The following is a 26,858-nucleotide window of genomic DNA, read 5'->3' as shown; positions in this document are numbered from 1 at the left end:
CCAGATAAAAACTTTATTTTAACACGCTGTTTTTAATATCCCGTTTACTATATCTAATTGAAGCTTATGCATTAGGAACTTCTCTGTCGTCCACCAAAAATTTCACATGTTGCACAAACCACAAATTCATGGAAACTATCTACCTTAGTTTTTTTTAAAGGTAGTTTAGCTGAATTGTCTTTGGGAGACGGTAAAAAAATGCAGACTGTCGATAATACATAAAATCAGCTGTTACCTTAAAAAACCATACTGAAAACAGTTTTTGATTTTAAAAAAGCAATTTTACCAAAAAAAAACATTAACTTTTTTTCAAGCGGGAGATCCACATATTTTGGAGATTATTTTAGCTTTCAATAAGTAGTTTGACACACAAGATGATACAAAAGAAAGTAATGTTTTGGGCATTTTTCTTTGGAAATAGATGCTAATTTAAAAATAGAAAAAAGTGAAACAAATAAGAAGAACCTTAGTTTGCCTTTAAAAAAACGTCCCCTAGATATATTCAGCAAAGTAATGACGGAAATTCTGCCCAATTCAGCACATCAATTATCTTAAAGGCATTCCACACCCGGGGCTAAACGAAAACCAGAAGTCCTCCAATAAATAAGGGAGAAGTAATAGGGGAAAAATTGACGAAGGAGCTTTATGAAAGGGTGTAGAGTAAAGCTCTGAGCTGTGCGAGAAGTAGCAACTGTAGCTGCACTTGCCTCAGACGGTGCTTTGATAGTATAGTCTGTAGTAGCTGCTTATCAAACATCATAGAATTCACTTACCACCCTGCAAATGATTTTATATGGTAAGACAGTAAGTAAGAAAGTTCTGAATAATATATCAGAAAAAAACATTATGACCCTCTGTTAAAAACATGCTAAATGGATGTATCCACGTGAATTGGATGCCTCCACATGAATTTGTGTTTTCGCGCTGGATCTGTTCAAAGAAAGTATGTTTTTGCTGCCATCCTCCTCTAATCCATCTCCTGTTGAACTTGATAAAGAGCCTTAGTTCAATTTTGCCTTTCAATCAGAGAAGAACTTGATGGACAAGTCCACTTTTTGATGAACAAATAGTTTTTTTTTACATAGATAGGAAGTAAATATGAGTTCAACTCTCATCCTATGAAAACAGGCCCTAAGATGGCTAGGCAGCACAGTATAAATGTAAATATAACATTAAAAATTCCTATGCTATTCGCTGAAGATTTTGGGATTCATCAGTCTTATACGAAGACTGATCAGTCTTAAAAATCACCTCAATGGGGAAAATTTCAGAAGAACAGTAAAACTTTTAACAAGCACATGATAAATTGGGAGAAAAGTTCAAAAATCTGGAATAAACACGGGAAATTTCCCAAAGTTCTACAACGAAAATTGCCGAGTTTTGACCCGATTTAGACCAGTGGCTGATCCAGGAGGGGGGTGTGCCCCTCTAACACACTCTAAAGTAGAGTAATTGACTTAATCAACGCATATTTGCGTTAATTTAACTTGCTCCTAACGCAAATTTATCAGATCAACCTATTTTGTCCTCCCCCCTGAAAAAATTCTGGATCCGCCACAGATTTGGACCTTCATAGTCTCACACCTTTCTTCATGATTCCACCTTTTTTATTATTCTTATTACAGGCATTGTAATATGAATAATGAAACAATTGACCATTGCCTATTTGAATGTAATATGCTGACGTCTGCACAACATACCTTGCTTTGTAAACTGTTAAAATACTTCAAACACCCCAAAATCCCACTATCAGCCAAGAGCCTAGCCAACTATACCTGCACACAGAGCATAGAAATCGACATCTATCATCTTATATTTGAACTCCTAGAGTCGAAAAATCTGCTGAAAGATATTCACCCCTTACTTCCCTTTTCACCCCAGTGACAATTCACCCCTTACTTCCCTTTTCAACTTTCTAAAGTGATATTTTGAGAAACCATTGAATGAGGACCTAAGTGACATTTACTGTCAAGAAAGGTCCGAAATCCTGCTGCTGCTGAAAGATATCTGAATATATGTAATAAATATGAGGCAATCAAGCCAGTAGCTCTGTAGCCCACAGAGTGAAGCAAAAGGAAAAGGGCTAAATAGTTTTACTGAAAAGCCCACTTGCTGTTAAATAGAAGAAGAAGAAGAACCTTTTTTATTATTTACGCTATGGTACGAAAGCTCATAATCAACAACAACAGCAACCTTATAAGAAAATCGAAATATATTTTCTTGTGATTATTATCTCTTCTAATCAGCAGTTGTACCAAGCCAATTCTGCTCAAGTCATCCTCAGGGCTATACTGTGGTGTCTATCCTCCCCATAGTATAGTGCAGACGGTTTGATATCATCTATTTTCCCTTCTTGTTTTTAGTTTTATTTTTGTGTTTTAAAGCTTTTTCCAATAGGCAATGATTATAAGTCCTCCAAAAAAAAAAATCCCCCCAGATCCCAAATCAAATTCCAGTGACAGAGTCATAGTGAAAGATACCCATTCTAGCTGGTCAAGCACCCTTCCTCAAAGTTCTAATGATAGCTCCAATTCGGCAAATAGGACAATGATAAGTGTAGGGGCTAATGTAACCATAAACGATGATAATGGGTTTCAAGAGGTCCTCTCTAGAAGTTCTAAAAAAAGGAAAAAAATCTCCCCAATTAAAAGCATTTCCCCTCTCCCTGCCCAAGATTCTCCCTCCAAAAACTTAGTAATTTACCTTAAAATCACTCCCACTACCCCCTTTGAAATGAAAATGATCACTGCAATAAGAGTTGCAACTTTTAAATTGCTAAAATCAAAGTTCTCTCTTAACATTAACCGTGATGGATCTCTGCTAATAGCTGTAGAAGAGCAGAAATCAGCAGATACAATAATTAACCTTAAATCCCTTCTGAATACCCCAATTATTGCATCTAATTGGAACCCAAAACAATCACCAACAAAAATAGTAATTCATCATGGTCCCCCCAGAGATATCTACTCAGGAGTTAAAAAAAGGCCTCTCAGATAGGGCTGGAAACACAATCCAAGTTGAGGATGTTAACCAACTTGGTAAACCTAACTAATGGCATAGAAATAGCAGCTTCTTCTTAGTCACCCTAATGGATAAAACTGACATCCCAGAAAAATTAATCCTATTTGGGCAAATCAAACCACACAAGGAATACAAACCTAAGCCTATTCAGTGTCAGAAGTGTTTCAAACTGGGACACATGACAAACAAATGCAATGAAATTCTCCAAGAGTGTAGTAATTGTAAATCTTTCCATCCTATAGAGCTGACAACTTGCAACAACACTCAGCCTACATGCATCAATTGCAAAGGCCCACATGAATCTACAAATAAATCATTATGCCCTGCATACAAGAAAAGAGCTCTAACACTCCAAATATCAATAGAAAAGGCCATCCCATACCCCTTTGCAGCAATGGAAGCAAATGCTGCCCAACGATAGCAAATAAAGCCTGCAATGAAACCAACTAAAACCTCCAAGTCAAACGCCCCCAATGCATCAAGCACCCCATATAAAACGCCATCTTCTAAGCCCCCTAGCTCAAATCCCTATCAGAAGGAATCACCAAGCCAACAAGCCTCCTTGTCCGGTGAGATGAGGCCAGCCTGGCCCTCCCTCCCAAGAAGAAACAAACCAGAAACACTACCAGGAATCAGTCCCTTAACCAACAAACAGGATGCACTACCAAAAATGCAATCCCCAAATATATGCTTATTCATTCTAAACTGTAATGCAGTTCAGCCCATTAACATACATCAACTACAGAAAACAAAAATTATTGCAGAATTGGCAAAAATCTACATCCCAGATGATATGCTCATTCAAGCAAAAAAAGATCTTGCTTTACTTTTAACAAAGCTGAACATTGATACACAGTCATATGAAGAATAAATCAACAACACAACATTTATCAATACTCCAATGGAATGTAAGATCACTCACAGAAAATAAGCTAAATGAACTAATATCATTTATGAATAATAATTCCATTAATATTGCTTGCCTCCAGGAAACTCATTTAACCCAAAATCAACAAATTAAGTCTCTGGGATATACTATCCTGAGAAAGGATAGATCTTCAGAGAGAAAAGGAGGAGGTGTAGCTTTATTAGTTAATAATAATATAAAATTTTGTGGCATCAATTTTCCAGATTTTGAAAATGATGTTGATGTAATTGGTATAAGTGTTTGGCTGAATAATTTAAAAACATACATAATAAGCTTTTATAACCCTAATGGCCAAACTACAGATGCCAAGGATTTCTTTAATTATATAAATAATTCTAATATGTTAAAAAATATTATTATTTGTGGTGATTTCAATGCCCACAGCCTTTTGTGGGGGAATAAACCAGCAAATAAAGCTGGTAAATTTATTGAGCATATGACTTCAAATAAAAATGAATTAGCAGTTGCTACCCCTCCAAACCTGAATACATATTTCAACCCCAAAAGTGGCAAATTCTCCACAATTGACCTACAAATTGTGTCATTAAATTTTTTGAACAAAATCTACATAAATAAAATTGATAGTCTATGTACAGACAACTTTGCTATAGTTTGCTCCCTAAATGAACCTGCTGAAACTTCATCTCATACCTCCAAATATATTAACGCTAAAGAAAGTTGGTCTATGTTCCAAAATAAGCTAAATGATGAAATTACGAGTTTCACCCAAAGTTCATGCATTTCTAACACAACAGTTGACACACATGCTGAAGCATTGACATCTTTACTAATAAATACAGCTAATCATGCTATCCCCAGGACAACACCTAAGAAAACATTCCCTAAACAAATTCCTAAAGTATGGTGGACAAATGAGTGCCTAAATAAATGGAGGATAAAAAAGGCAGCTAGGACAGAATTCATAAAAAAACCAACACCTACTACATATTTAAAAAAATTACAAGAAGAATCTAATCTAAAAAGGACTATAATAGATGCTAAATATAAATACTGGAATAATTTTGCAAATAATCTCTCCAGAGAAACGCATGAGCCAATTATACAAAAAGTCATAAGCCACATATGTGGGAAAAGACTTCTCCCAACCCACTCCTGTAAGAGCTTATACATAATAATACCCATTATGTCAATGATATTGAAAAGGCTAACCTATTTGCAACTCTTTTTGTTAATAAGCTAACATCAAATTATCAAAGCAAACTGTCCACAATTTCTATGAACCCAAGCTACCAACCACGTCCAGGATCCAAGTACATAACTAATCCATTTTCAATCCAGGGATTGAATAATGCAATACATCATATTAGGTCCAAAACTAGCAGCAGCTATGACAATATACACCCTGCATGGATAAAGAATCTCACACCTTCATACAAACAAGAATTTCTAAATTGTTATAATCACGCTTGGGCATCTTCTAGGCTCCCCAATATATGGAAATGTTCGTCCCTCCTACCAATCCTAAAGAAAAATAAACCAAAAGATAACCCTGAATCTTATAGGCCCATAATGATTACACCTGTGATGGGGAAAATAATGGAGAAAATGATTTATCACAGACTCCTCTGGTTTGTTGAGAAAAATAATATGATCCCACACACTCAAACTGGATTCAGGAAATACCACTCCTCAACAGATGCTTTTATTTTGCTAACAAATGCAATAAATGAATATTTCTCAAAAAATAATATCCTAGTGGCAGCTTTACTAGATTTTGAAGGAGCATATGACAATGTGAACCACCAAATCTTTTTAAATAAACTTGCAAACCTTGGAGTACCTCCTAAGCTAATATCCTTTATTAAATCCTTCATAGAAGTGCGAAGTTTCATTGTTCGTGTTGGTACAGCCTCTTCACCCCAAAAGACAATATCCAAAGGCCTACCTCAGGGAGCAGTCCTCAGTTGCCTCCTATTTGCCCTATATCTCTGGGACATGAACCTACCCCACACGAATCTACAATATGCTGATGATCTGGTTCTATGGTCATCTGACAAAACCTTCCAGATAGCACAGTCAAATCTGCAAAAGTCACTTTTCCAGTTTGAAAAATATTCTCAACATTCAGATTTACCCATTGCACCCACCAAGTCAAAAATAATCCAATTCCACTGGAAGCGAAACCTTGTTAATGCAAAACTAACTCTAAATAAAACAACTATTCCAGAAGATAATTATGATAATTACCTAGGTCTCATGCTTGACCAAAAACTTAATTTCCACCTCCACATTTCAAACACAATAAAAAAATGCTATAGAAAAGCAAATATACTAAAAAGACTTCTTTCCACACCCTGGGGTTGTAAGGAGAAAACCTTACTCCAGTTTTATAAATCACATATAAGACCCCATATTGACTATGGACTCATTGTCTATGGTGCATGTGCAAAGACCCAGATGCAAAAAATTGAAACAACACAAAATGATATAATACGTCTGATATTTGGTCTTAGGAAACCCACAAGCACCAAGTTTCTGCTTATGGAGAGTGGGTTAACAACAATAAGGGAGAGACGTAGCTTTCCCTTGATAAAACATTTTACAAAAATGGAATCAAATTGCTCACACACATTACATAATTGGTTAAGAAATCCAGCCATGTATAGAGGCATTGCAGATGAGTATGCCAATATTCAAAAGAAGTTCCCTGTACCAGCAAAGTCTATTGCACCTACTTTCCCCCAATCCCCTCCATGGAATTGGTCATTTCCCATAATAAATACTTAATTTTCAAAATGGAATAAAGATTTAACCCCCATTGCTTTTGTCCAGAAAAAATTTGCAGAACTTAATACAATTACCTATAATAATCCATTCCAAATATTTGTTGATGGGTCAAAAATGAATGAGAAGGTTGCAAGTGGTGTTTTCCTTCCTCACCTGAAAATTGCAATGGGTAAGAGATTATTTAATAGTTTATCTATAATGTCTGCTGAGTTAAATGCCATAATCATGGCATTAGAACACCTTAAGCAAAACCAATCTTTGATTGAAAATTCGAATAATATTATCATCTAGTCCGACTCTTTATCAAGCCTTGAGCTGCTGGCCTCAGCTCCTCAATATAAGTTGGACATTGATACTTATCATTGTCTCAGTATAATTGATAATCTTGCTTCAAATGGCATAAAAATTTACGTTCAGGACATTCCTAGCCACTGTGGCATAAGTGGTAATCATCAGCCTGATGAAATAGCAAAAAATGCTATAAATATTGACCAGCCAAGTGGGAGACCACTCCCAATTAGAGATATTTACAGATGGAGGCTATCAGATATTAATTTTAATAAGATTAATCCTATCCTTTCCCCCTTTCCCAATAAGTATCTTTCTAAAATTTATCATAGAATTCGTTCTGGAACAAATGGACTAAATTTCCTTGCATTCTCATATAAGCTTTCTAATTCAAGTGGCTCAATTCCCCTGTCCCCTCTTTGCAGGCATTGTAATATGAATAATGAAACAATTGACCATTGCCTATTTGAATGTAATATGCTGACGTCTGCACAACATACCTTGCTTCCTAAACTGTTAAAATACTTCAAACACCACAAAATCCCATTATCAGCCAAGAGCCTAGCCAACTATACCTGCACACAGAGCATAGAAATCGACATCTATCATCTTATATTTGAACTCCTAGAGTCAAAAGATCTGCTGAAAGATATCTGAATATATCTAATAAATATGAGGCAATCAAGCCAGTAGCTCTGTAGCCCACAGAGTGAAGCAAAAGGAAAAGGGCTAAATAGTTTTACTGAAAAGCCCACCTGCTGTTAAATAGAAGAAGTATGGTAGCAACTGAAGCTATTGCTTCATGTAAAGGGAAACTTCCCTTTCTTCGCGTTTTTCATGTGGTCCATTTCTGAACCAAATTTTCGTTACTACCAAATTATACTGTGATTAGGGAGCATCGAAGTTAAGCAATATTTTTAAAAGCCCAAACACATGAAAAATGTCCACCTCACACTTGTTTTTAAAATCCGGTTTTCTTCATTCAACTCTTGGTAATGGAATTGGAAGATATGTTTGTCAACTCCAGAGGTTAACTTTCAAGTTTTGTAAAAGCACTGGACCAAGTAAAGGAGTAAGGTGGGTAAAAAGTCTAGCAATAGGCTAGCCTATTAGTTTACTCTTCATGTAAAGACCAAAAATGGGTCTATGTTAGGCATGTGCAGAATATAGACAAATAATATTGGATAAGAAAAGCAGAGATAAAAAAAAACAATGGTAAAGTAAAATTAAAACAAAACCATAAGTTAGTTGGTGACTAACAAACATAAATATAAAACATACAAATTTGCAAAATGGGCATTAAAATTAATAACTATGAGGTAAAGAGTGAGTGAGGGGGGCGGGGCAGCAGAGATTCAGTGGTTGAACATGTCAACTATGTAAGGGATAAAAGTTCTTCTATATCTTTCAGTGCAAACTCTTATTGGGGCAAGAAGGGGTATTTTTGTTGATGGGCTAATAATGGGATATATTAGCTAGACTGTATCAGTCAAAGGTTCTACCTTTGATTACCTTTCCAACAGTGATTTTGAAAACTTTTCCATCTTCTACTTCATCTCAAATTAAAGTTGTGTATTTTAGATATCTTAAATTTCTACTAGTTTTTATGCTAAGTGCTCATAATACTTCTTTAAAATATATGTATGGAATAAAGGACCCGCTTGATGTAATAAAGATTAAGTGTGAGTTTTTAGTTCAAAAGGCTTGAAATTATCTTGAATATTGAAGTTTGTTCCCATTTTTTGAAAAAATCTAATTGATGTTTGCCAATTTACATAGATAGTTGTATCAATTGGTAGTTCTGGTCTTGTTAATTGCAAGTTGTGTCTTTATATTTTATATTTATTGAATGTACTCCTCATAGTCTTGAGGGAAAATAAAAATATTATTATTATTATTTGTTTCAGGTACTCTTCATATGTCATTTCTTTTAGTCCAGGGAGTTGTTTGGTGGCATGTCTCTGCACCTTTTCAATTTTGATAGTGTTGCTAATGTGTGAGGGGCCCCAGGCTATGTTTCCATACTCAATGGTTGGTTGCACAAGGGCTTTGTAGAGTCTGGTGAAGGTTTTAGTGTCTAAATGCCTGAAAGACCACCTGATTAGACCAACCAGCCTGCTTGCCTTATTTGCAATGAGATCTGTGTGCTGGTGGAATTTTAGCCCTGAGTCTATAAAAATCCCCATGTCTCTTTTACAATCAGTGTGTGATATGACTGAGACAGTGTTTGTTCTTGCTGATGTGAGGGTGTCATCAATTTTTTTTTGACTTGGGTCCAATCCATAATGTCTTGCATTTTTTAGCATTGAAGCTTAATCCTAGGCTCTCAAGATTCCAATTCAACATATTAATGTTGCTCTGCAGGATGGTTATGTCTTCTTGTTTTGCCACTTGCCTGAAAAGCTTTGTGTCATCTGCAAAGAGCTTGACATGGCTGGTGATACCCTCAGTTCTGATGTTTATGTGGAGGATGAAGAGTAGTGGCACTATTACGCTCCCCTGGACAATACCACTTGGTACACTAGCTTTTGATGACAATGTGTCTTCCACATTAACAATCTGGCTATGGTCAAGTAGAAAGGAAGATATCCACAAAATCATATACTGAAGCTACAAAGTCATGAGAGTAGGGTGCTATGTGGGACTTTGTCAAAAGCCTTTTCAACATCAAACAGAACTACCAGAATACTCAGGCCACTTTCCAGGGCTGTTGTCCACTCGTTTAAAACTTCAGGGAGCTGATTTGTGCAGTTATTTCTTGGCATGAAGCCATACTGTTCTGCACTAATCAGTTGGATTTCAGGTACAAAATTTATAATCTTGTCATGGACTAATTTTCCATAATCTTGGAGAACTGGGAAGTTAGGCTTATTGGCTCTCAGTTGGAGGCAACTCATTTGTCCCCCTTCTTTTGTATGGGCACAACAGTAGCTTGTTTCCATTTAGCTAGAACTATACCATGCTGTAGGGATGTATCAAACAGGTGAGTAAGTGGCTCTGCAAGTGCCTTAGCAGCAATCTTCAGCCACCTGGCTGAGTATTTTGAGTACATCACCTTGCCAAACCTTGGTTTCCTTCATCTGGGGTTGATTTGATGGACTTCTAGGGCTGTCAGTAGTATTGCTGGCTTCTGGGGATTTGGTAGGTATACTGAGCTGATGAACTGGCTCAGTACTTCTGCTTTTTCAGCTGGGGTGGTGGCTTTATTGACATTTTCTTGCTTCAGGTCAGGGATTCTAGTTCTACTAGTGAGCTTTTTGTTGATGTGTTTCCAAAACATTTTTGGGTTGGTTTTTGCCTTGCCAGCAACATACTGTTCCTGCTCCTTTTCAACTTTTCTGGATTCACTGTAGACTTTATTGCTAGCTTGCTGGTATTCTTTTTTGTTCTCCTTGGTCCTGAATTTTCTTAATTTCTTAAACTTCCTTTGTTTAATGTTAATCAGTTGCTTCATATTGGGGTCTAACTTTGGTAGAGTTTTGGGGACTGTTTTCTCACTAGTGACTGAGCAGCAAGCAACTGCTGTTTTGATGATGTCAGTGACTAGTTGTAGCTGATTGTTTACATCATCTTTGAGCCTTATGCATTCCCAGTCTACACTTTGGATCATGCTCTTGTACTTAGCTGCATCTAACCTGGTCTTTGTATATTTGTTTGGCTTTGCGGAGTTTAGTCTAATCTCTGCTGATATGCTGCAGTGGTCACTTCTCCCCAGGGGTGCTGTGACTACTATTTCAATAATTGTCTTAGGCTGGCTGATTAGGAACAAATCAAGAATATTTTCTTTTTGGCCATCTCTGAAATTCGTGTTGGCTCTTGGATTATTTGGGACAGGTGGCACTCATTTAGCACATCTTTAAAAAGATGGGTGTCTACATCTCCAGCAGTCCATGTTAATTCTGGCACATTAAAGTCACCCACAATGTACACTGCTTGTTCCGGGATTTCCGCTTGCCTGGTCAATTCTGCTCTTATTTCCTCAATGGCAAGTTTCTTTCTGTCAGCCCTTCTAGATGGTGAGCAGTAGACACAACACACTGTGAAACTGTCACTTCCTGTTGGTATATTTACAGTAACTAATTCAGCACTGGATATAGTTTGATGGTGTACTGCGCATGATTCCACTAAGAGATATTTGGCTGTGTATATGACAACACCGGTTGCTTTGGGATTACTTATCAGGTTGTAGCTGTCTATCTGGATCTCACATTGCTCAATTTATGGGCTATTTTTGGGGTTCAAAATTCTGGAAACTAAGAAAGTTCCGGAAACTAATTTAAAACATTCTAAAATGCTTACTTTGGGTAAAATACCCAGTACATAGAAATCTAATCTGCACATCAATAGTTAAATTGCAACAAAATGTCTAGCATAACACCTAAAACATATATTGTTTCATCATTGGACTTGCTAACACTTTCCAAATAAGTATATGATTAGCTTGACTATTTCAACTGTGAACAACATTCAAAATTTCAAATGTACTGATAGCCAACAGTGGAGTCTAGTCTTAGACATATTTTAAGCTTAAGCCTGAAAAATACTGTCTAACCTTGGGCACATGATCTAAAGTTAATCTTAAAGAAGAAAGTACCATATCTAAATCACAGACAAACTCAATCTCAGACTGATTTAATTTTTGACAAACGTTTTGAATCAGACTAATTATATTTAAATAGGCTAGACTATGAAGATAACTTTTGTCTAAATTTAAATGTAAAAAAATATTTTCCTAGATTGCACTCAGCCAATTCCAACTAGTCTAGTGTTAACAATTAACCAATCACAACTACCTGAACCCATATACATCATGTCCATGTTTGGGAGCCTGTTGTCTGTGTTTAGGAAAGACGCATTTTTTTTATCAAGATGTTTGAAGATTAGGTGCTGTCTTAGTACTGGGGCCTTCCCCTGAATAATTTCTAAATGTGCTTTGTTTTATCCCTCCCCTACTCTATGAATATATAGCCCAAATTATATATAGTCTACTCAGTTAATGGTCAATAGGACAACTTGTTTCTTCTTATTAATTTACAAGTATGGAAGTGGGAGGAAGAAAAGAGTCATTCTATTGAAAATTTATTGCGTATAGACTATACGGTTGTCCATTAGGGGGGAGGGGATAAGTTTCATTGTCTTCATTTAGGGATTACATAAGTAAGTATTTTAGGATATTTTATAGTTTCCAGAATGTTGTAGTATTTCCAAGTGGAAAGTAAAACCACTAAATATTTGCCAAAAGGCTATTTGAAAACATTTAAAAAAGTGGATGACAATGTAAAGAAACGTAATAATTCAATTAATAGAAACAACCTGCATAATATAGGCTTAAGTAGAAATTTTATTGTCTTGAAGTTTTTTATGTATTCCTAGGACTATATCTGGGACTGTCAGGGGGTGGGGTGCTTTTTCAGAACAGTGACTATGATATTTGGTTATAGCATAAAAACTGTGAACCTTGATCCTGTTCAGTATGTTTCCCTTGCAAATGGCCAACCACTAAATATTTGGCCTAGGGCTATATTCAGTCCCATTAGGAAATTTTTTAGAATAAGAATTCAAATTTTGTCTTAGAATCCAACTCACATTCTAGTAATGAACTTCTCAAGGCTTACATTTCAAAAGAAGTAGGCTATAAAGCTATTCAGTTTTACTATTATTTGTAACTTAGTTTACTTACATACCTCTCACTCTACCAACTTTTTTACCAATAGAAAGCAGGTGGTAAGGGTATTTGGAGACAACCAATCAATCTTCTTCTTGGAATCAGCATATTCAAAAAGGTGGAGTACATCAAGGAATGGTTTTGAGCCCAACTTTATTTAATATTTTCATCAACAGTGCACCTTCAATCATAGAGAATAAAATTTTCTTGTATACACATGATTCCAAAATAATTGGTCCAGTCCATAACCCTCAAAGTGCCTAAGCCATCCAGGCTGATCTTGATACATTGTCAAAGTGCCCAAAATCCTGGCAGCTTGAATTTAATATCCAGAAATGCAGAATGCTTAATTTTGGAGCAAATAACTGTCTGTACCAGTATTCTATGGAATCCAGCAATGGTTCTAAACAGCCACTCATATGTAGTCATGGTGAAAACAATCTTGGAGTCTTGGTTGATGATAACCTCAAGTTTAATTTTCATGCACAGCCTGTAGTTGCCAGTGCCAATCAAACTCTTGGTTTCGTAAAAAGAACATTCTGCAGCAGATCTCCAGGTGTGATCACCAAGCTCTTAAAGTGCCTAGTCAGACCAAAATCAGAATTTGGGATGTGTGTTGTTACTCCAGTTAATAAGGGTGATATATCAACTCTAGAATTGGTGCAGTAACATGCAACTAAATGCATAAAGGGATTTCAACATCATCTTACATTTCCTACCCAATTACATAAATTCAAACTACCATCACTAACATATAGACATAGGTAAGGACATGTAATAATGACATACAAGTTAGTATATGACCAGAGTGTGATACCCACTCTGTTCCAGATAGTCAGTTCACCAAGTACTAGAGGCCACCCCTTGAAGCTTTATCAAAAATGTGCTAACACCAGGCTGCAAAACAAATTCTATTCTAACTGTGTAGTCAGTCTATGGAACTCCCTTAGACAGAATGCTATTATTTTGCCCAATGTTGAAGCCTTCACGTCTGCAGTTAACAAAAACTGGTGCAAGAAACCTTGGCTCACAATATGGGATGCACCTAACGAGTTGAGTTATCATCACCAGTCACTGGCATTCACAGGGCTTGTCCTTATTGGTGGCAAGTGTAATTTAAGTTAAGTTAGTAATGTAAGCTAGTTGGTATCTAAATGATTAGATTGCACAAAACAGTAAAAATTAAATAACATTACCTGCCTGGCAGCAAGGGAAGTCAAAAGATGCATTGGGTGTGATAAAAATTACTAGAAAAAAAAATGGGAAGAAGACATGATGCAATTTAACATATCAGGTCAAAAAATCAAAATGTCACAATAAAACATCAATGGTAAACTCGGATAAACTAGGCAAAGTAAAACAGTTGATAACCATAATAAGAAAGTTTGGGGCAATATGAAACTAAGATATTTTGGAACCAGTATTTAATGCAAATTATAAAATTTAAAGAGACAATCATATAAACTAAGCCTAGGTTGTTAACACAACCCATGATATGGTAAGATAAATTTCAGACTAGAGAGCATACCAGCATTACATACTACCTTATGCTCCATATTACCTATGTAAGTTTTAAATGGCAGATATCTGTCTTGGTACCTAGACAACATTTTTAGGCATACCAAGTACTATCAACTTAATTAATAGCCTACTATGACAGTAAATAAAATTAAACCAAAACCTGGTGCATTTCTATTTATGAAATAAAACTAGAAATAAGTTGCATATCATTGGTTACATGCATGCTCGTGTTAGGTGACATGGGTTAATAAAGACAGAAAATATATCCATGCCAATCTGTGAAGCAGAACAGAAAAAAAGAAGGTTTTGTAATTTACTGATTTTCAGTCTGTAGTTAAGTTTAATGTCTTTGTCGACTTTTGTTGATAGAAGAGCACCACCAAGAGCAGAAAACCATGTTATGACCAAGATGGGCCCAGGATTGCACAAAGCCTCCATTCATGGAGGTCCCAGGGACTTCTTGCTGTCCGGTTCTAAGCCGACTTAAGCACTTCGGTGTAGACTTGAGAAGATATGTGATCCCCGTCCTGCACTGGTATCCGGGATCATTGCTTTTCCCGAGGCGAAAATAATTTCAATGATCTAAAGAACATGAAAATTGGAACTTGGAATTTTACGACATTAAAAAATGACTATTGTATCGACATTTTGACTGACGAATTCAGACAATTCAAATTGGACTTATTGGGAGTTTCAGAAACTCATTTGTCAGGGATAGGAAGCATGAAATTATGTGATATAGAATTTGTTTACTCAGGCAGGAAGGATGCAGTACATACACAGGGAGTAGGGCTCATGATAAATGAGGAAGCTGCTAAGTCTTGTTTAGGCTGGGAAGGTATTAATAATAGGATACTAATTGCTCATTTTATGACTAAAAAGTTCAGGGTATCAGTTAAAGTAGTATATGCCCCCTGTAGAACCGACTGACAGAGATACTAGTGACTCATATGAATTTTGACTTACAGTTACAGGAGCAAATAGACAGGATCCGAGGTAGAAATATGATGCTATTACTAGGAGATTTTAACGCCCAAGTCGGTAGAAATAGAGATAGATGGTATCCTAGCCTAGATAAATTTGGTGTAGGAAATGAAAACAGTAAGGGTTACAGACTTTTGCAGTTCTATAGGCACAACAATCTAGTCACAAATACAGTATTTGATCATAAAATGACCCATACGTTAACATGATATTCACGTGATGGTAAGACAGCAAACCTTATTGATTATATTATTGTAAACCAAAGACTGGCAGGATCAATACAAGATACTAGGGTATATCTGAGTGCTGTTATTGATGTTAAAAGTAAAGATCACCATCTAGTAGTGTCAAGGGTTAATTTAAACCTGGAATATTGGGAAGGCTAACTACCTCCCGGGAAGTTATGATGTTGGTAGACTCCAGGATGAGAATTTGAGAGAAACTTTCCAGGAACAGTTGAATACTAAACTTCAGAGTTTAAAATTTAATAATGTGGATGATGGTTGGAATAATTTTGGAAAAATAATTTGTCAAGTTGCTGAAGGTGTCTTAGGGAAGGAAGCTAGAACTGCGGCTAAGAATATTAGTGAAAAAGCTTTATGTTTAATAGAAAGGAAAAAGGACTTGTGCAAGAATTATCTGAGTGGTAGATCATATGAAAACAAAAGGAATCTACAAAAAGTGGAGAAAGCATTAAAATAGGAACTAAGGAGGTGTGAAGTGAAGGCCATAGATAAAACTTCCAAGGATCTGGAAGTTGCAGCTAGACGACATAATAGTAGAATATTGTACTGGCATGTTAACAAATTGAGAGGGAGTAGTCAATCCGGACTTGGCCTGGTTAAAGATAGGAATAGGGCCGCAATTAGCGATAAGGAAAAAACTAAAGAGAGATGGGCCAAACATTTTGAGAATTTGCTGAACCAAGATAGAGTTGCAGGAAAAGATATAGAGGAAAATAAAAAAGTTTGTGATACCTTGGATGTGAAGGAAGATTTTTGTGAGGAGGAATTAGCAACAGTACTAAAAGGATTAAAAAATAGTAAGACTCCAGGTGCTGATAGGGTGGTAATGAGTTTCTTAAATATGGTGACTGAGGTTAGAAATAAGCTACTGAATATTATGAATATGATTTTTGAAAAAGGGGAAGTACCGGTACCTAATGATTTTAGGAAAACCTTAATTAAGCCACTTTATTAGAAAGGTGATAAAAGTGAGTGTGGTAATTATCGAGGCATTAGTCTGGTCTCTGTAGGTAGTAAATCACTTAGTAGTATGATACTTTTTAGACTGAGAGATGCCGTAGACAAAGTTTTAAGAGAATAACAGTACGGTTTTAGAAAAGATAGAGGATGTATTGATCAAATTTTCACTCTTAGGCTAATAATTGAGAAGTGCCTGAGTTTTCAAACACCTTTGGTCCTCAGTTTTATAGATTATGAGTAAGCGTCCTAGATGAAAGTGTGAGCAAAATGAATGAGGTTTTGCGAGTTCAGGGTGCTAGAATAGGTTTGAAAATTAATGTTAAAAAGGCTAAGTCACTAAGGCTAGGAATAAGTGAAGATGAAAAGGTGGCGTTGGGTGATGAAGAGATTGATCAGATGGGCAGCTTCACTTACCTTGGTAGTATTACTAGTAAAGATGGTGGGAGCAGTGAAGATGTAAAAAGTAGAATAGCCAAAGCTCAGGGTGTATTTTTACAGTTAAAAAAAGTTTGGAAAAACAGGAAGATAAGTCTGAAAACCAAGATTAGACTATTAGAAGCTACTGTGATGACAGTGGTCAAATATGGCTCTGAAGCATGGACGCTCCAAAAAGCGGATGAAGATTTGCTAGATGTTTTCCAGAGAAATTGCTTAAGGATGGTTATGGGTACCCGGCTGACTGACAGTATTTCAAATAATAGGCTATACGAAAAATGTGGTTCGATACCGCTCTCTAGGGCTATAATGAAAGAAAGGTCGAGGTGGCTAGGGAACGTTTTGCGGGTTAAAGATGATCGATTGCCGAATTTTGTTGTTTTCTTCCAACCGTCTAGGGCTAAACGAAAAGCAGGTCGTCCTCGTCTGGGGTGGGAGGACGTCATAGAGAAAGATTTAAAGTAAATGGGAGCTTCGTGGGCGGGTGTAAAAAGGGAGGTTTTGAATAGATTGGGGTGGAGGAGGAGCGTGCGTAGCTGTGTTTGCGTCAGGCGGCTCGGTGCTGTGGTGAGTTGTTATTAGTAGTAGTAGTAGTCTTTGTCGAAAAAGTTGTTAAGGCAACCAAACCTTTCTAGCCCAAAGACAGTATGTAAAAGAGAAAATAACTGCATTACTGCACACTGACCCTCACAAATGGCACTACTCGTTCAAAACCCTTGCAGGGAAATCAATGCCAAATGACCTGAGACTACTCAAAGATGACGGCACACTGACATCAGCTACTGAAGTGAACAATTTTTTCTCCGGCATATGCACCACATACCCATCACTCACAAACTCAGAAATTGAGAGTATCATTGCTGACACCAGGACTGATGAGATATGTGAAGTATTTGAATATGCCGTCTTTAAGAAACTTCAGAAACTGAAAATAAACTGTGCGTCTTACCCTGGTGAACTCCCTGTCAAGTTGTTACGCGAATTCTCCATCTTTCTCGCAAAGCCACTCAGCTCTATTATTAACCAGTGTTTTCGCGAACAAGTGTTCCCCAGTGTTTGGAAGAGAGCTTATGTGCGTGTCATTCCAAAAGTGAAAAACCCGAAATCTTGCGACCAACTCCGCCCAATTTCGATAGTTTCGAACCTCTCTAAGGTAGCGGAATCATTTATATATCGTGAACTTATGTCACAAGTCCAGGGCTCTCTTGATCCATACCAATACGGGTGCTTGAAAGGTAGTAGTACAACTGTTTATCTTGTGCGTCTGCATCACCTTATTGTTGATTGGCTTGACCAAGGAGGCACAACTATAGATCTCCTCCTAGCCGACTATAGAAAAGCCTTTGACTTGATACGCCATTATACTGCAGTGAACAATCTGAAGGTTATGGGATCTTGCAGACATATTCTCTTATTAATAATAGATTTCTTATGCAACCGACTACAGAGTGTATATGGTCTCTACCCGGGTGATACTGATTTGGAATGGTCTGAGCTTACGTGTGGTGCCCCACAAGGCACTAGACTTGCTGCCTTGTTGTTCTTGGCAGTAATCAACTTCGTCCTTGCCGATTTTGACGAACGGTTCAAATTCGTAGATGACCTTTCCACCCTCTTAAAATACCTCATTGAGAAGTCTCAAACCGTTCCCCAGTTCAGTGAATCATTTATCGACAACTTTAGAGACCAGTGTTCTGAAAACAGCCTCCAAATCAACGAAACGAAAACCAAAATTCTTCGATTTAACCCTCTCAAAAGGGATTTTCAGTGCCCCCCTCCACCATACCAAAGCGTATCATCGGCAGTTATTCTCGGTGTTACGTTCAGCGTTGACTGTTCGTTTAGCTTCCACGTCCAAGAGGTAGTGAAAAAGGCGAACTGTGCCATGCGTACCCTTTTACTGATGCAAAGATTTGGTTTTTCAGTGCCGCAATTGAAAACAGCCTACCTGACATATATTCACCCGATATTAGAGTATGCGTGCCCTGTATGGGGTCCACAAGTTCAGAACACTGCCTATATGAGCGAAGTACTCGAATCAGTCCAGAAAAGAGCGGTGAAGGCCATACTGTCTGATCAGTACACCGATTACGAATCAGCACTGTCTCAACTAAATTTGCCGTCACTCCACGATCGCCGTTTTCAACTTATCTGTAAATTTGACCAGTTTCTTCTGACAAGTGATAAACATAGAAATATATTACCCCCAATGCTCACAAAAAAACTAACTATAAGATCAAAAGCAACAAAGCTAGCCCAGCCCAAGTGTCGCACTAATTGCTTCAGCCATTCGTTTGTGCCTTTTTATGTTTCTGTCTACAATATGGGTAATAATTTTTGTGTGTCTTTGTTCACTTTGTAAATAATAGCGCGATTTAGTTGGGATTTAAACCCTGACTATGAAAGCTTTTATGTTAATAAATGATTCTGATTTTGATTCTTATCAGGACTTCACTAAATGTTCTTTTGTAGGTGCCTCAATTTCATTTATGATTCGTTAAATTATTTGAAACTTTGTTGTATTCTCTATCCATTTTCTCCAGCAATCCCCCAAATTTTTTAACAAAAGCAGCAGAAATTGCTTGCACCAATTAGTTAAATGCAAGACATGAATAAAAAAGTGAATTTTGACACCAATTTAGCCAATTAACAAAGAGAGGATTCAAAGTAGCTTTACAGCAACGTTTGGTAGAGTAGGTTAATAATAAGAGGAAGTTGTTAGCTTGTTATATAAATATATTAAAGAAAGCAGTTAAACTTAACAATTACCAACTACAATGATAGTATTCAGATTTATGTGTTTGCTTGTTAGCTCAAAGTGTGAAAATCTGGAATATAATGTATTGAATGGTGAAGAAGATTACAATTATACCAAAAATCATTTTGATGCTTGGAACAGACTACCTAAAACTTTTGATGGTAGAAAAAAACCTGCCTTAGGTATACTTTAACTGCATGCAGTTTTCAATTTTACTCATGCAAATTTTTCAAAGGAAAAAAAAGTAATCAAGTTTTTAGTCAATGAATCTCTCAAGCAATTGAAAAAGTTAACAAAATCCTTGTTGAGCAAAAAAAGGGGTACTCTTCTATTAAACGGACTCTTTTATCTAGTGCTAGTTTGGTTAATGCTAATGAAATAAAATAGGATGAATATATAATAGGGCACTCTCTATTAAACGGACTCTTTTATATACGGCAATGCATACCAGTCACGAAATAGACTGAGACGCGTGATGAAAACAGGTTTACACTACCTTCTGAGATATAAACAAAGGCAAGAATTGTATTTAAACTTTTGTTTTTTTGAGGTTTAGGGGGGAAGGCACCTAGGTTAGGTTAGGTATTTAATATATGGTATGTTTTGCCCACCCCCTAATGTGCAAATATATAGCCTAAATTTGTTTCTAAACTATTATATATTCATCCTATTTTATTTTAGTTCATTAGCATTAACCAAACTAGCACTATATAAAAGAGTCCGTTTAATAGAAGAGTACCAAAAATGTTCATCAAGACTACTTTATTGGCAACATTAGAGTTGAACTAAAGCTCTGAAAATATTGACATGCCAGTCTTAGAGCTTAAAATGACCTTACTACTTAAGTTGGAGCTGTAAATCCCTTTATGAAAGTTTTGTTGACTTAGCTTAATAATTTTCTCACTTTGCATCTTGCAAAAAAGGCAATTGATTCCAATTTTCCCAGGAAAGTTTCAAGTACTTGTTTGAGTTACCAAATATTAAACATTGAATTATGCTAAAAGTTTGATTATGTGCTACTTTCTAGGTCTGTAATGAAAGAAATGTTTAGATAGTTGGTTCATGTTTCACAAACGAAGAATGATAAAGTTGCCAAGAAAATGAGTGTTTTTTGGCAATTCATCCAGGGTCAAATGGAAAGTAGGAAATCCTCAAATGGGGTTAAAAGAGGTTATAAAAAAGAAGAAAACTTGAAGTTGATGGCTGGGGGTTCAAGAGTAAATTTGTGAGTTGATTTAGGTGGTGGAGGAGCTTGTGCAGCTGTGTTGGCCTCAGATGACTTGGAGCTGCAATGAAACATTAGTTGTAGTAGGAGTATATGCTGTTAAAACTTGAGCTAGATACTCACAAGGGCAATAATTATTTTTTTTTTTTTAGGGTTTATGTTCACTATGCAAGTTTTCAATGTGTTATTTTTCTACCACCCTATGGTTTTAATGTCAACTTTGGACAACAATTTTCCTAAACTTTGACAGCTGAGATTCAGTTTTATCCATCTGCTAAATTACATGTTTGTTAAATTTTCTTTCCCATTTTTAATTGAAAATAAATTAAAAAAAAAATAAGGGAAGCTAGGTGCAATTCGTGGCTTTAAGCCTGTTACAAAACTGTGTGTTTCAGAGGAGCATAAACTTTAAGGCTTCGAAATTTCCTTCTAGAAAGCACAGTGGAAATGGTTGTATATGTTATTTGCTTAGTATTTGAAAATACTTCTAGCTCCCCCCAAAAATATTCTTCCTTTTTTTTTATTATGAATTCTGCTAAAGACACCTCCTTTTTAATGAATTGTTAGAATCTTCCTACTTTTACTTTTTTAGGGATTTTATTCAGAGTGACCTACTTGACTATGCAAAAAACAACCCAGGTGTTGTCGTATACTTAAAGCCAAGGAGACATCGCAGCCCTCGTGTCATTGCTGAGTATTGTAAGTTTAATTTCACTTCCAATTAAATTCACTAATTGTATATCTTCCGATGTGGGTAACTATGTATAATGCTATTCTGGATAGGCCTTCAGAGAGAGAGAGAGAGATGATACTTCATCTCCTTGTGTTTTGCTAAGCCTTGCTTAATTAACATCCCTGACTTGAACAATGCAGCTTTTACTGCTAAGGCCCTGTCAAAAGGTACCGATTTTCACATGCCCTTATAGAAAGCTTCCAGAGAATTTTCTTTCTTCTCTGGTTCGGGCCATGGGTTTTTGAGTTCACACTAATAACAACCTAATAACACCACTAACAACCTAATAACAACCTAATAACAACCAATAAACAACAAATAAGATCTTGCTCCTGTTCATCTATGCTTCCCATTTTAATTGTTTTTTTTTCTTGTATTCCTTTTCTATCTCATCTTTTGCTACTTGTGTATCTTTTTTTGTATATATATTATGTATTTAAATTTGTTTTCGCTGCTATTTGTCTTCTGACTTGACGTTAAAATTCGTCATCCACCTTATTGTTGCTTTTGATCATCAGTTAGGAATAAGCATTATTTTATCTTATTATTTAAACTGAATATTTGTCAAAACTCAATACATTCAATAACTGTTATTTAGGTATTTTTCATAAAGGATTGCCCTGCAAATTCTTTAAAAATAAATTCACTTGCAGTTATTCGTTTTTTGTCTTATTTGGTGCTATATGATGTGAAGGGTGGTATTGTTAGTTGAGTTTAATGTTTCGTCTATAGATTTGGGCTTGCCTGATATCAAGCTCTACTCTCTAGAGCTGACACTGTTCAAAAATTAGTTTTAGTGTTCTTTTAATGGAACAAGATAAAAATATATTTTTTAGAAACAAAGCATATGAATAAAAGAGATAAGATAATAAAACAGTTGCTGATACCAAACAACATGGCTTTCACTTTAAATCAATTAAGACTGTTTGACTTGTACTAAGGGGGTTGAATACCTTAAAGGATCACCCTATAATTCTTGTCTGTTATGAGCATTTTTAGTGTATATGGCCAAACTCTTAAGATTTGATTGTGTGATCTTGCAGTAACTTGTAGTGCTTGGATAATGGATCCAAACAAATGGCAGAAAAATAAAAACCAGCACATACTTTCTCAGAAGTCTTAGAAAAAACATTTAGCTTCTCTCGTTTTGTTCCGGAGATAGAGATACTCAGTTTTGATCAAACTTGTATCATTTGAAATTTTTTTTTTAATAAAACTTGCATCATAAGAAAGTGGGATTCTTTTTTATTAAACAGAGCAGATTTTTTTTTTAAGTTCAGGAAAGGGCAGTCCCTAAAAATGTTTTAGGATAATGGCTAGGCAAACTATAAAGATCAGCCAAAAGAAATGTCATTTGATCAGTTTTGCAGCTTCGAGAATTCCCTGCAGTGCTTCTTACTTTTGTTGAAAACCTTGCTGACACAGTTTCAATATGTTTTCAGTTAAATTTTATGGTCAAATCAAAAATTTTCAACTGCTTTCAATGATAACTAGTCCCCAGATAGAATTCGCTAACAGACCCTTTGTCTTTGAGACGATCAGCTGTCTTTGAGACGTGGAGGCTCGCAAAATAATTTTTAAGGTATCTAATTCTCTAAATACTAGTTTATAGATTCAATAAATATATACTGCTGTAAAGTTAGTATGCCAAGAAGCTTGAAAATTTACAACTTATATCAAACGCAATTGCCATCTAATTTGTAAATTTGTAAATTGGTGACATTTTCTAAGACTGATGAAGAAATATCTTATGACTTGCTAAGCATTTTTTTCATTAGGGTTTTCTTTTTCGCTGTTGTAAAATTTAGTTAAAAATGGCTGTGTATTTTCGTTGGCAATATTTTCAGCGATAAAGTATGCCACCAGGCATGTGCGCTGGTTTGCGACATTTATTTATGTATGTGTTGTAAATAAAAATATTCTACTACTACTACTAAATTCCTGAAAGCAGGTGTTCTTAATACAATACCTCCCAGCTATGGCAGCAACCACTAATAACTACCAATAACTCATTGTAATTTACTGATAACTGATGATAGGACACGCCAATAAGTGAAATGGTAGCTCATTAATAACAGTTACATTATCTTATGACGTTAAATTTTTCATATAAAGTATATCATTTTGTCATATGATCATTGTTGAAAATTATTGACATAAGAATTCGGCTTGAAAATTCAATTTCAGTTCTATAATTAGCCTATCTGTTGGGCAATAAGATGTAATTCTTGTTCGGCAATAAGATTGATGAGACACTTCTACTATAATCTAATATCCTAGTTTTATTAAAATTCGAAGACTTTTTGGAGACAGAGAAAAACCGGCTTCCAGACGTAGAATAGACTTAGAATAAAACTTAGTTACATGACGTGCAGTGCCATCTATTTATTTAGTTTCATTTTTGCTGACACATTAGGGCTGTTTTTTTACTCATCATTGTGCTAAGATCTTATATCTTTTGACAAAGAACGCCTGAAAGTGAAATCTTAGCCCTAAGATCTTTTAGCGTTCTTTTGCAAACGTCTTTCATCATTCTGTTCTGATCAGCGGTCTAAGAACCATGATGAGTATATCATCAAAGTTCTCATCATCGCTCTATATGGCAGAAAGATGGTGTCCTTCACACTTTTTGCTAACATCAGTGAGCTGTAAGATCTTAGAACAAAGATGAGTTAAAAGAACAGAAATCTTTGCAGAAAGATGTGAGATCTTAGGTGTAAGATCTTTGTGCAAAAGAACGGGCCTATTAGCACTGATGAAAAGGACAAATTAAAGTTTTGAAAACTTTTAGAAGACACACAGAACTCTCTGGTTCCAGACATACAATAGACATTAATTAGATCAGAGTAGAATAAAGCTTGGATTATCTTTATTTACTTTTTGGCTAGGAGATTAGAAGAGCCATCTGATGCTCAAATAATATGAAGAGGAAGATTAGTTTCTGTTTATAAGAGATGGGATTATAATAATCATCACCTTCTCTTTTAAGGACATTTTTTTTGGTGTTATAACTTTATTTTAATTGCTATTCCATTTTAATTTCTGTTTCAGAATTGTAAATTATTAAATTTTGGGATTTTGTTTTAATCTGTTTTGATTAATGTTTTAATGTTGCTTATGTATGAAATTCTTAATAGTTTAATTTTTCTGTTGATAAACTTCTTCCTCAAGTTTGAATCGTTTTAATTGTGAGCTATTTTGAATTTTGATTCTTAATTTGTTAACATGGCACTCACTTTTGGTAGTTTTTCTTGGTATCAGGCATCTATGCATGGTGTTCCTGCAAGCAGTCAGTACTCACCTCTCTTCCTGAAATCAGTATTCCCTTCAATCCCCCTGAAAAGGGTCGTATAATTTCCTGTTGGCATATTATAAACAAGTAATTTATATCCATATGATAATATATTATATTTCAATTTTCTATTTAGTAAATGGTCATAGAGAGCTGATTTCGTTGGATGATTTTTCAAAAGAGGATGTTTATAGATGGTCAGAATATTTGAGAATGAGGGAAGGTAAGTTTTCCTTTTACCTCCACTCATTTGGTAAAGCATGAAAAGGGTCCCGTCACAATCTCTGTGGATAAAAGTTTTAAATTTGAGTTTTAGGATCCTCCCTCTCGTATACTCTCCTCCCTCTCTCTCCCTTGTATACTCTCCCTCCCTCTTGTATACTTTCCTTTCCTCTTGTATACCCTCCTTCTCTCTTGTATACTCTCGCTCCCTCTTGTATAATCTCCTTTCCTCTTGTATACACTCCTTCTCTTGTTTACTCTCCTTTCCTCTTGTATACACTCCTTCTCTCTTGTATACTCTCGCTCCCTCTTGTATACTCTCCTTTCCTCTTGTATAACCTCCTTCCCTCTTGTATACTCTCCCTCTCTCATTTATACTCTCTTTTATACTATCCCTTTTCAAAGAAATTTTTTTATCTCATATGGTATGAATGCTTCTTCTATTTGAGCCTGTAAAGGCAAACGGTGGAAGTGGGGTTGAAAATGGTTATAATGGACAGAGACATGATGTAAGCAGTATAGACAATTAGCAAGACTTGGGACTCCAGGTATTTATTATTCAAGAAAGTTCTCTATAATAATAATAATTTATTTATAACCCACAAATCAGCAGGTTCAGCATCTGATAAAGAACAATATAAAGAATCTAATAGAAAGTTAAAAAGTCTTTTAAGAAAAGCAAAAATGAATTACTATGCACAGAAATTTAAAGATTATGAAGGAAACCCCGGCTAAAATTTGGCAACTGATTAAGTCGGAAATAAGCCCAAATAGTGAACCAATAACTCCTAGTAATTTGCCGTGGGAGTCGGATAGTGGTGTAGCCAATAACTTGTGTACCCGCTTTTCAGTAGTAGGGCTAAAAATATCGACATCTGTGGAATGTATAAATGGTGATGGTACATACCAGAATTTTCTTCCTGAAGCAAGTGATACAACCATTTATCTTCAACCAATGAGATCGCGTGAACTTGAGGATATCTTAAAAAGTATGAAAAAATAGGCAGCTGGAATGGACTTTATAACCTTTCAAATTGTTCTAAAAATTTACCCAATTATATGTAGTCATCTGTTGTACCTTTTTAATCAATGTTTTGAATTTGAAGTGTACCCTAATTGCTTGAAAAGTGCTTTGGTTATTCCTCTGTATAAAGGAGGTGATAAGGAAGATACGAACAACTACCGTTCGATACCTCTATTTCCAGTGATTTCTCGTATTTTTGAGAAATTGATTTATAGACGACTGATGGATTATTTTGAAAAAAAATTTTTTTCACTCTAGTCAATTTGGCTTTAGAAAAAAATATATCTACAGAGCATGCTTTATTATTTTTGACAACATTTGTTAACGATTGCCTAGATTCATGTTTAAAGGTGGGTTAAATTTTTCTAGATATTATGAAGGCTTTTGACTGTGTTGATCATAAGATTTTATTGGCTAAGCTTGAAAATAGTGGAATTCGTTTTAAAAGTCTGAAATTGATTGCTTCATTTCTTGAAGGAAGAACGCAAAGAGTACGGCTGGGTACCGTCCTGTCAGAAGAGATGGTAGTAAAGTGCGGTGTTCCACAGGGGTCTGTGTTTGTGTCCCCTATTGTTTCTTGTGTACATTAATGATCTAAATGGATGCCTCAAACAACTGTCAACTCCAGGGTACACTGATGGCCCGGTGCGAGCAATACTTCCAAGTTTTGCTGATGATATTCAATTTACAATGGCTGCAAAAACAGAAGCGAATTTGAAAAATGGCATGAAACAGGGAATGGTGATAATCGAGAGGTGGATGCGAGTGAACAAACTGCATGTTAATCAGAAGAAAACAAAGTTCTTGTT

At 35.8% G+C, this 26,858-nt stretch overlaps 2 protein-coding genes across 2 annotated transcripts in view; both read left to right on the top strand.

The window, feature by feature from the left end:
• The first annotated feature begins 7,838 nt into the window (after positions 1 to 7,838).
• Positions 7,839 to 26,858, top strand: part of mRpL43 (mitochondrial ribosomal protein L43) — a 30,542-nt gene continuing 11,522 nt past the window's right edge. Inside the window, exons 1-3 of the mRNA XM_089088069.1 lie at positions 7,839 to 8,062; positions 21,371 to 21,477; positions 24,940 to 25,026. Coding sequence (XP_088944195.1) covers positions 7,926 to 8,062; positions 21,371 to 21,477; positions 24,940 to 25,026 — 331 coding nt within the window. The 5' untranslated portion in view covers positions 7,839 to 7,925. The remainder of the gene's footprint in view (positions 8,063 to 21,370; positions 21,478 to 24,939; positions 25,027 to 26,858) is intronic.
• LOC148952752 (uncharacterized) lies at positions 13,431 to 21,025 on the top strand. Its single transcript, XM_089088530.1, has 3 exons — positions 13,431 to 13,761; positions 17,431 to 18,948; positions 20,931 to 21,025. The coding sequence occupies exons 1-3, from the start codon at positions 13,431 to 13,433 to the stop codon at positions 21,023 to 21,025; spliced, it is 1,944 nt and encodes a 647-aa protein (XP_088944656.1).

Source organism: Artemia sp. Qi Xiang Cuo, chromosome 4 (genome assembly GCF_049724085.1).
Source record: "Artemia sp. Qi Xiang Cuo chromosome 4, ASM4972408v1, whole genome shotgun sequence".
Classification (NCBI taxonomy): Eukaryota; Metazoa; Arthropoda; class Branchiopoda; order Anostraca; family Artemiidae; genus Artemia; species Artemia sp. Qi Xiang Cuo.
Note: the sequence above shows the minus strand (reverse complement) of the source record. Positions and strands in the feature narration are given on the sequence as shown.

Excerpts from the sequence above, each read along its gene's own strand:
- LOC148952752 (XM_089088530.1), top strand. The coding sequence starts at position 13,431 with ATGACATACAAGTTAGTATATGACCAGAGTGTGATACCCACTCTGTTC. Across the intron at positions 13,762-17,430 it reads TGTCCTTATTGGTGGCAAGT|CCCAAAGACAGTATGTAAAA; the intron begins GTAATTTAAGTT and ends AAACCTTTCTAG. Across the intron at positions 18,949-20,930 it reads TCGCCGTTTTCAACTTATCT|GGTTTATGTTCACTATGCAA; the intron begins GTAAATTTGACC and ends TTTTTTTTTTAG.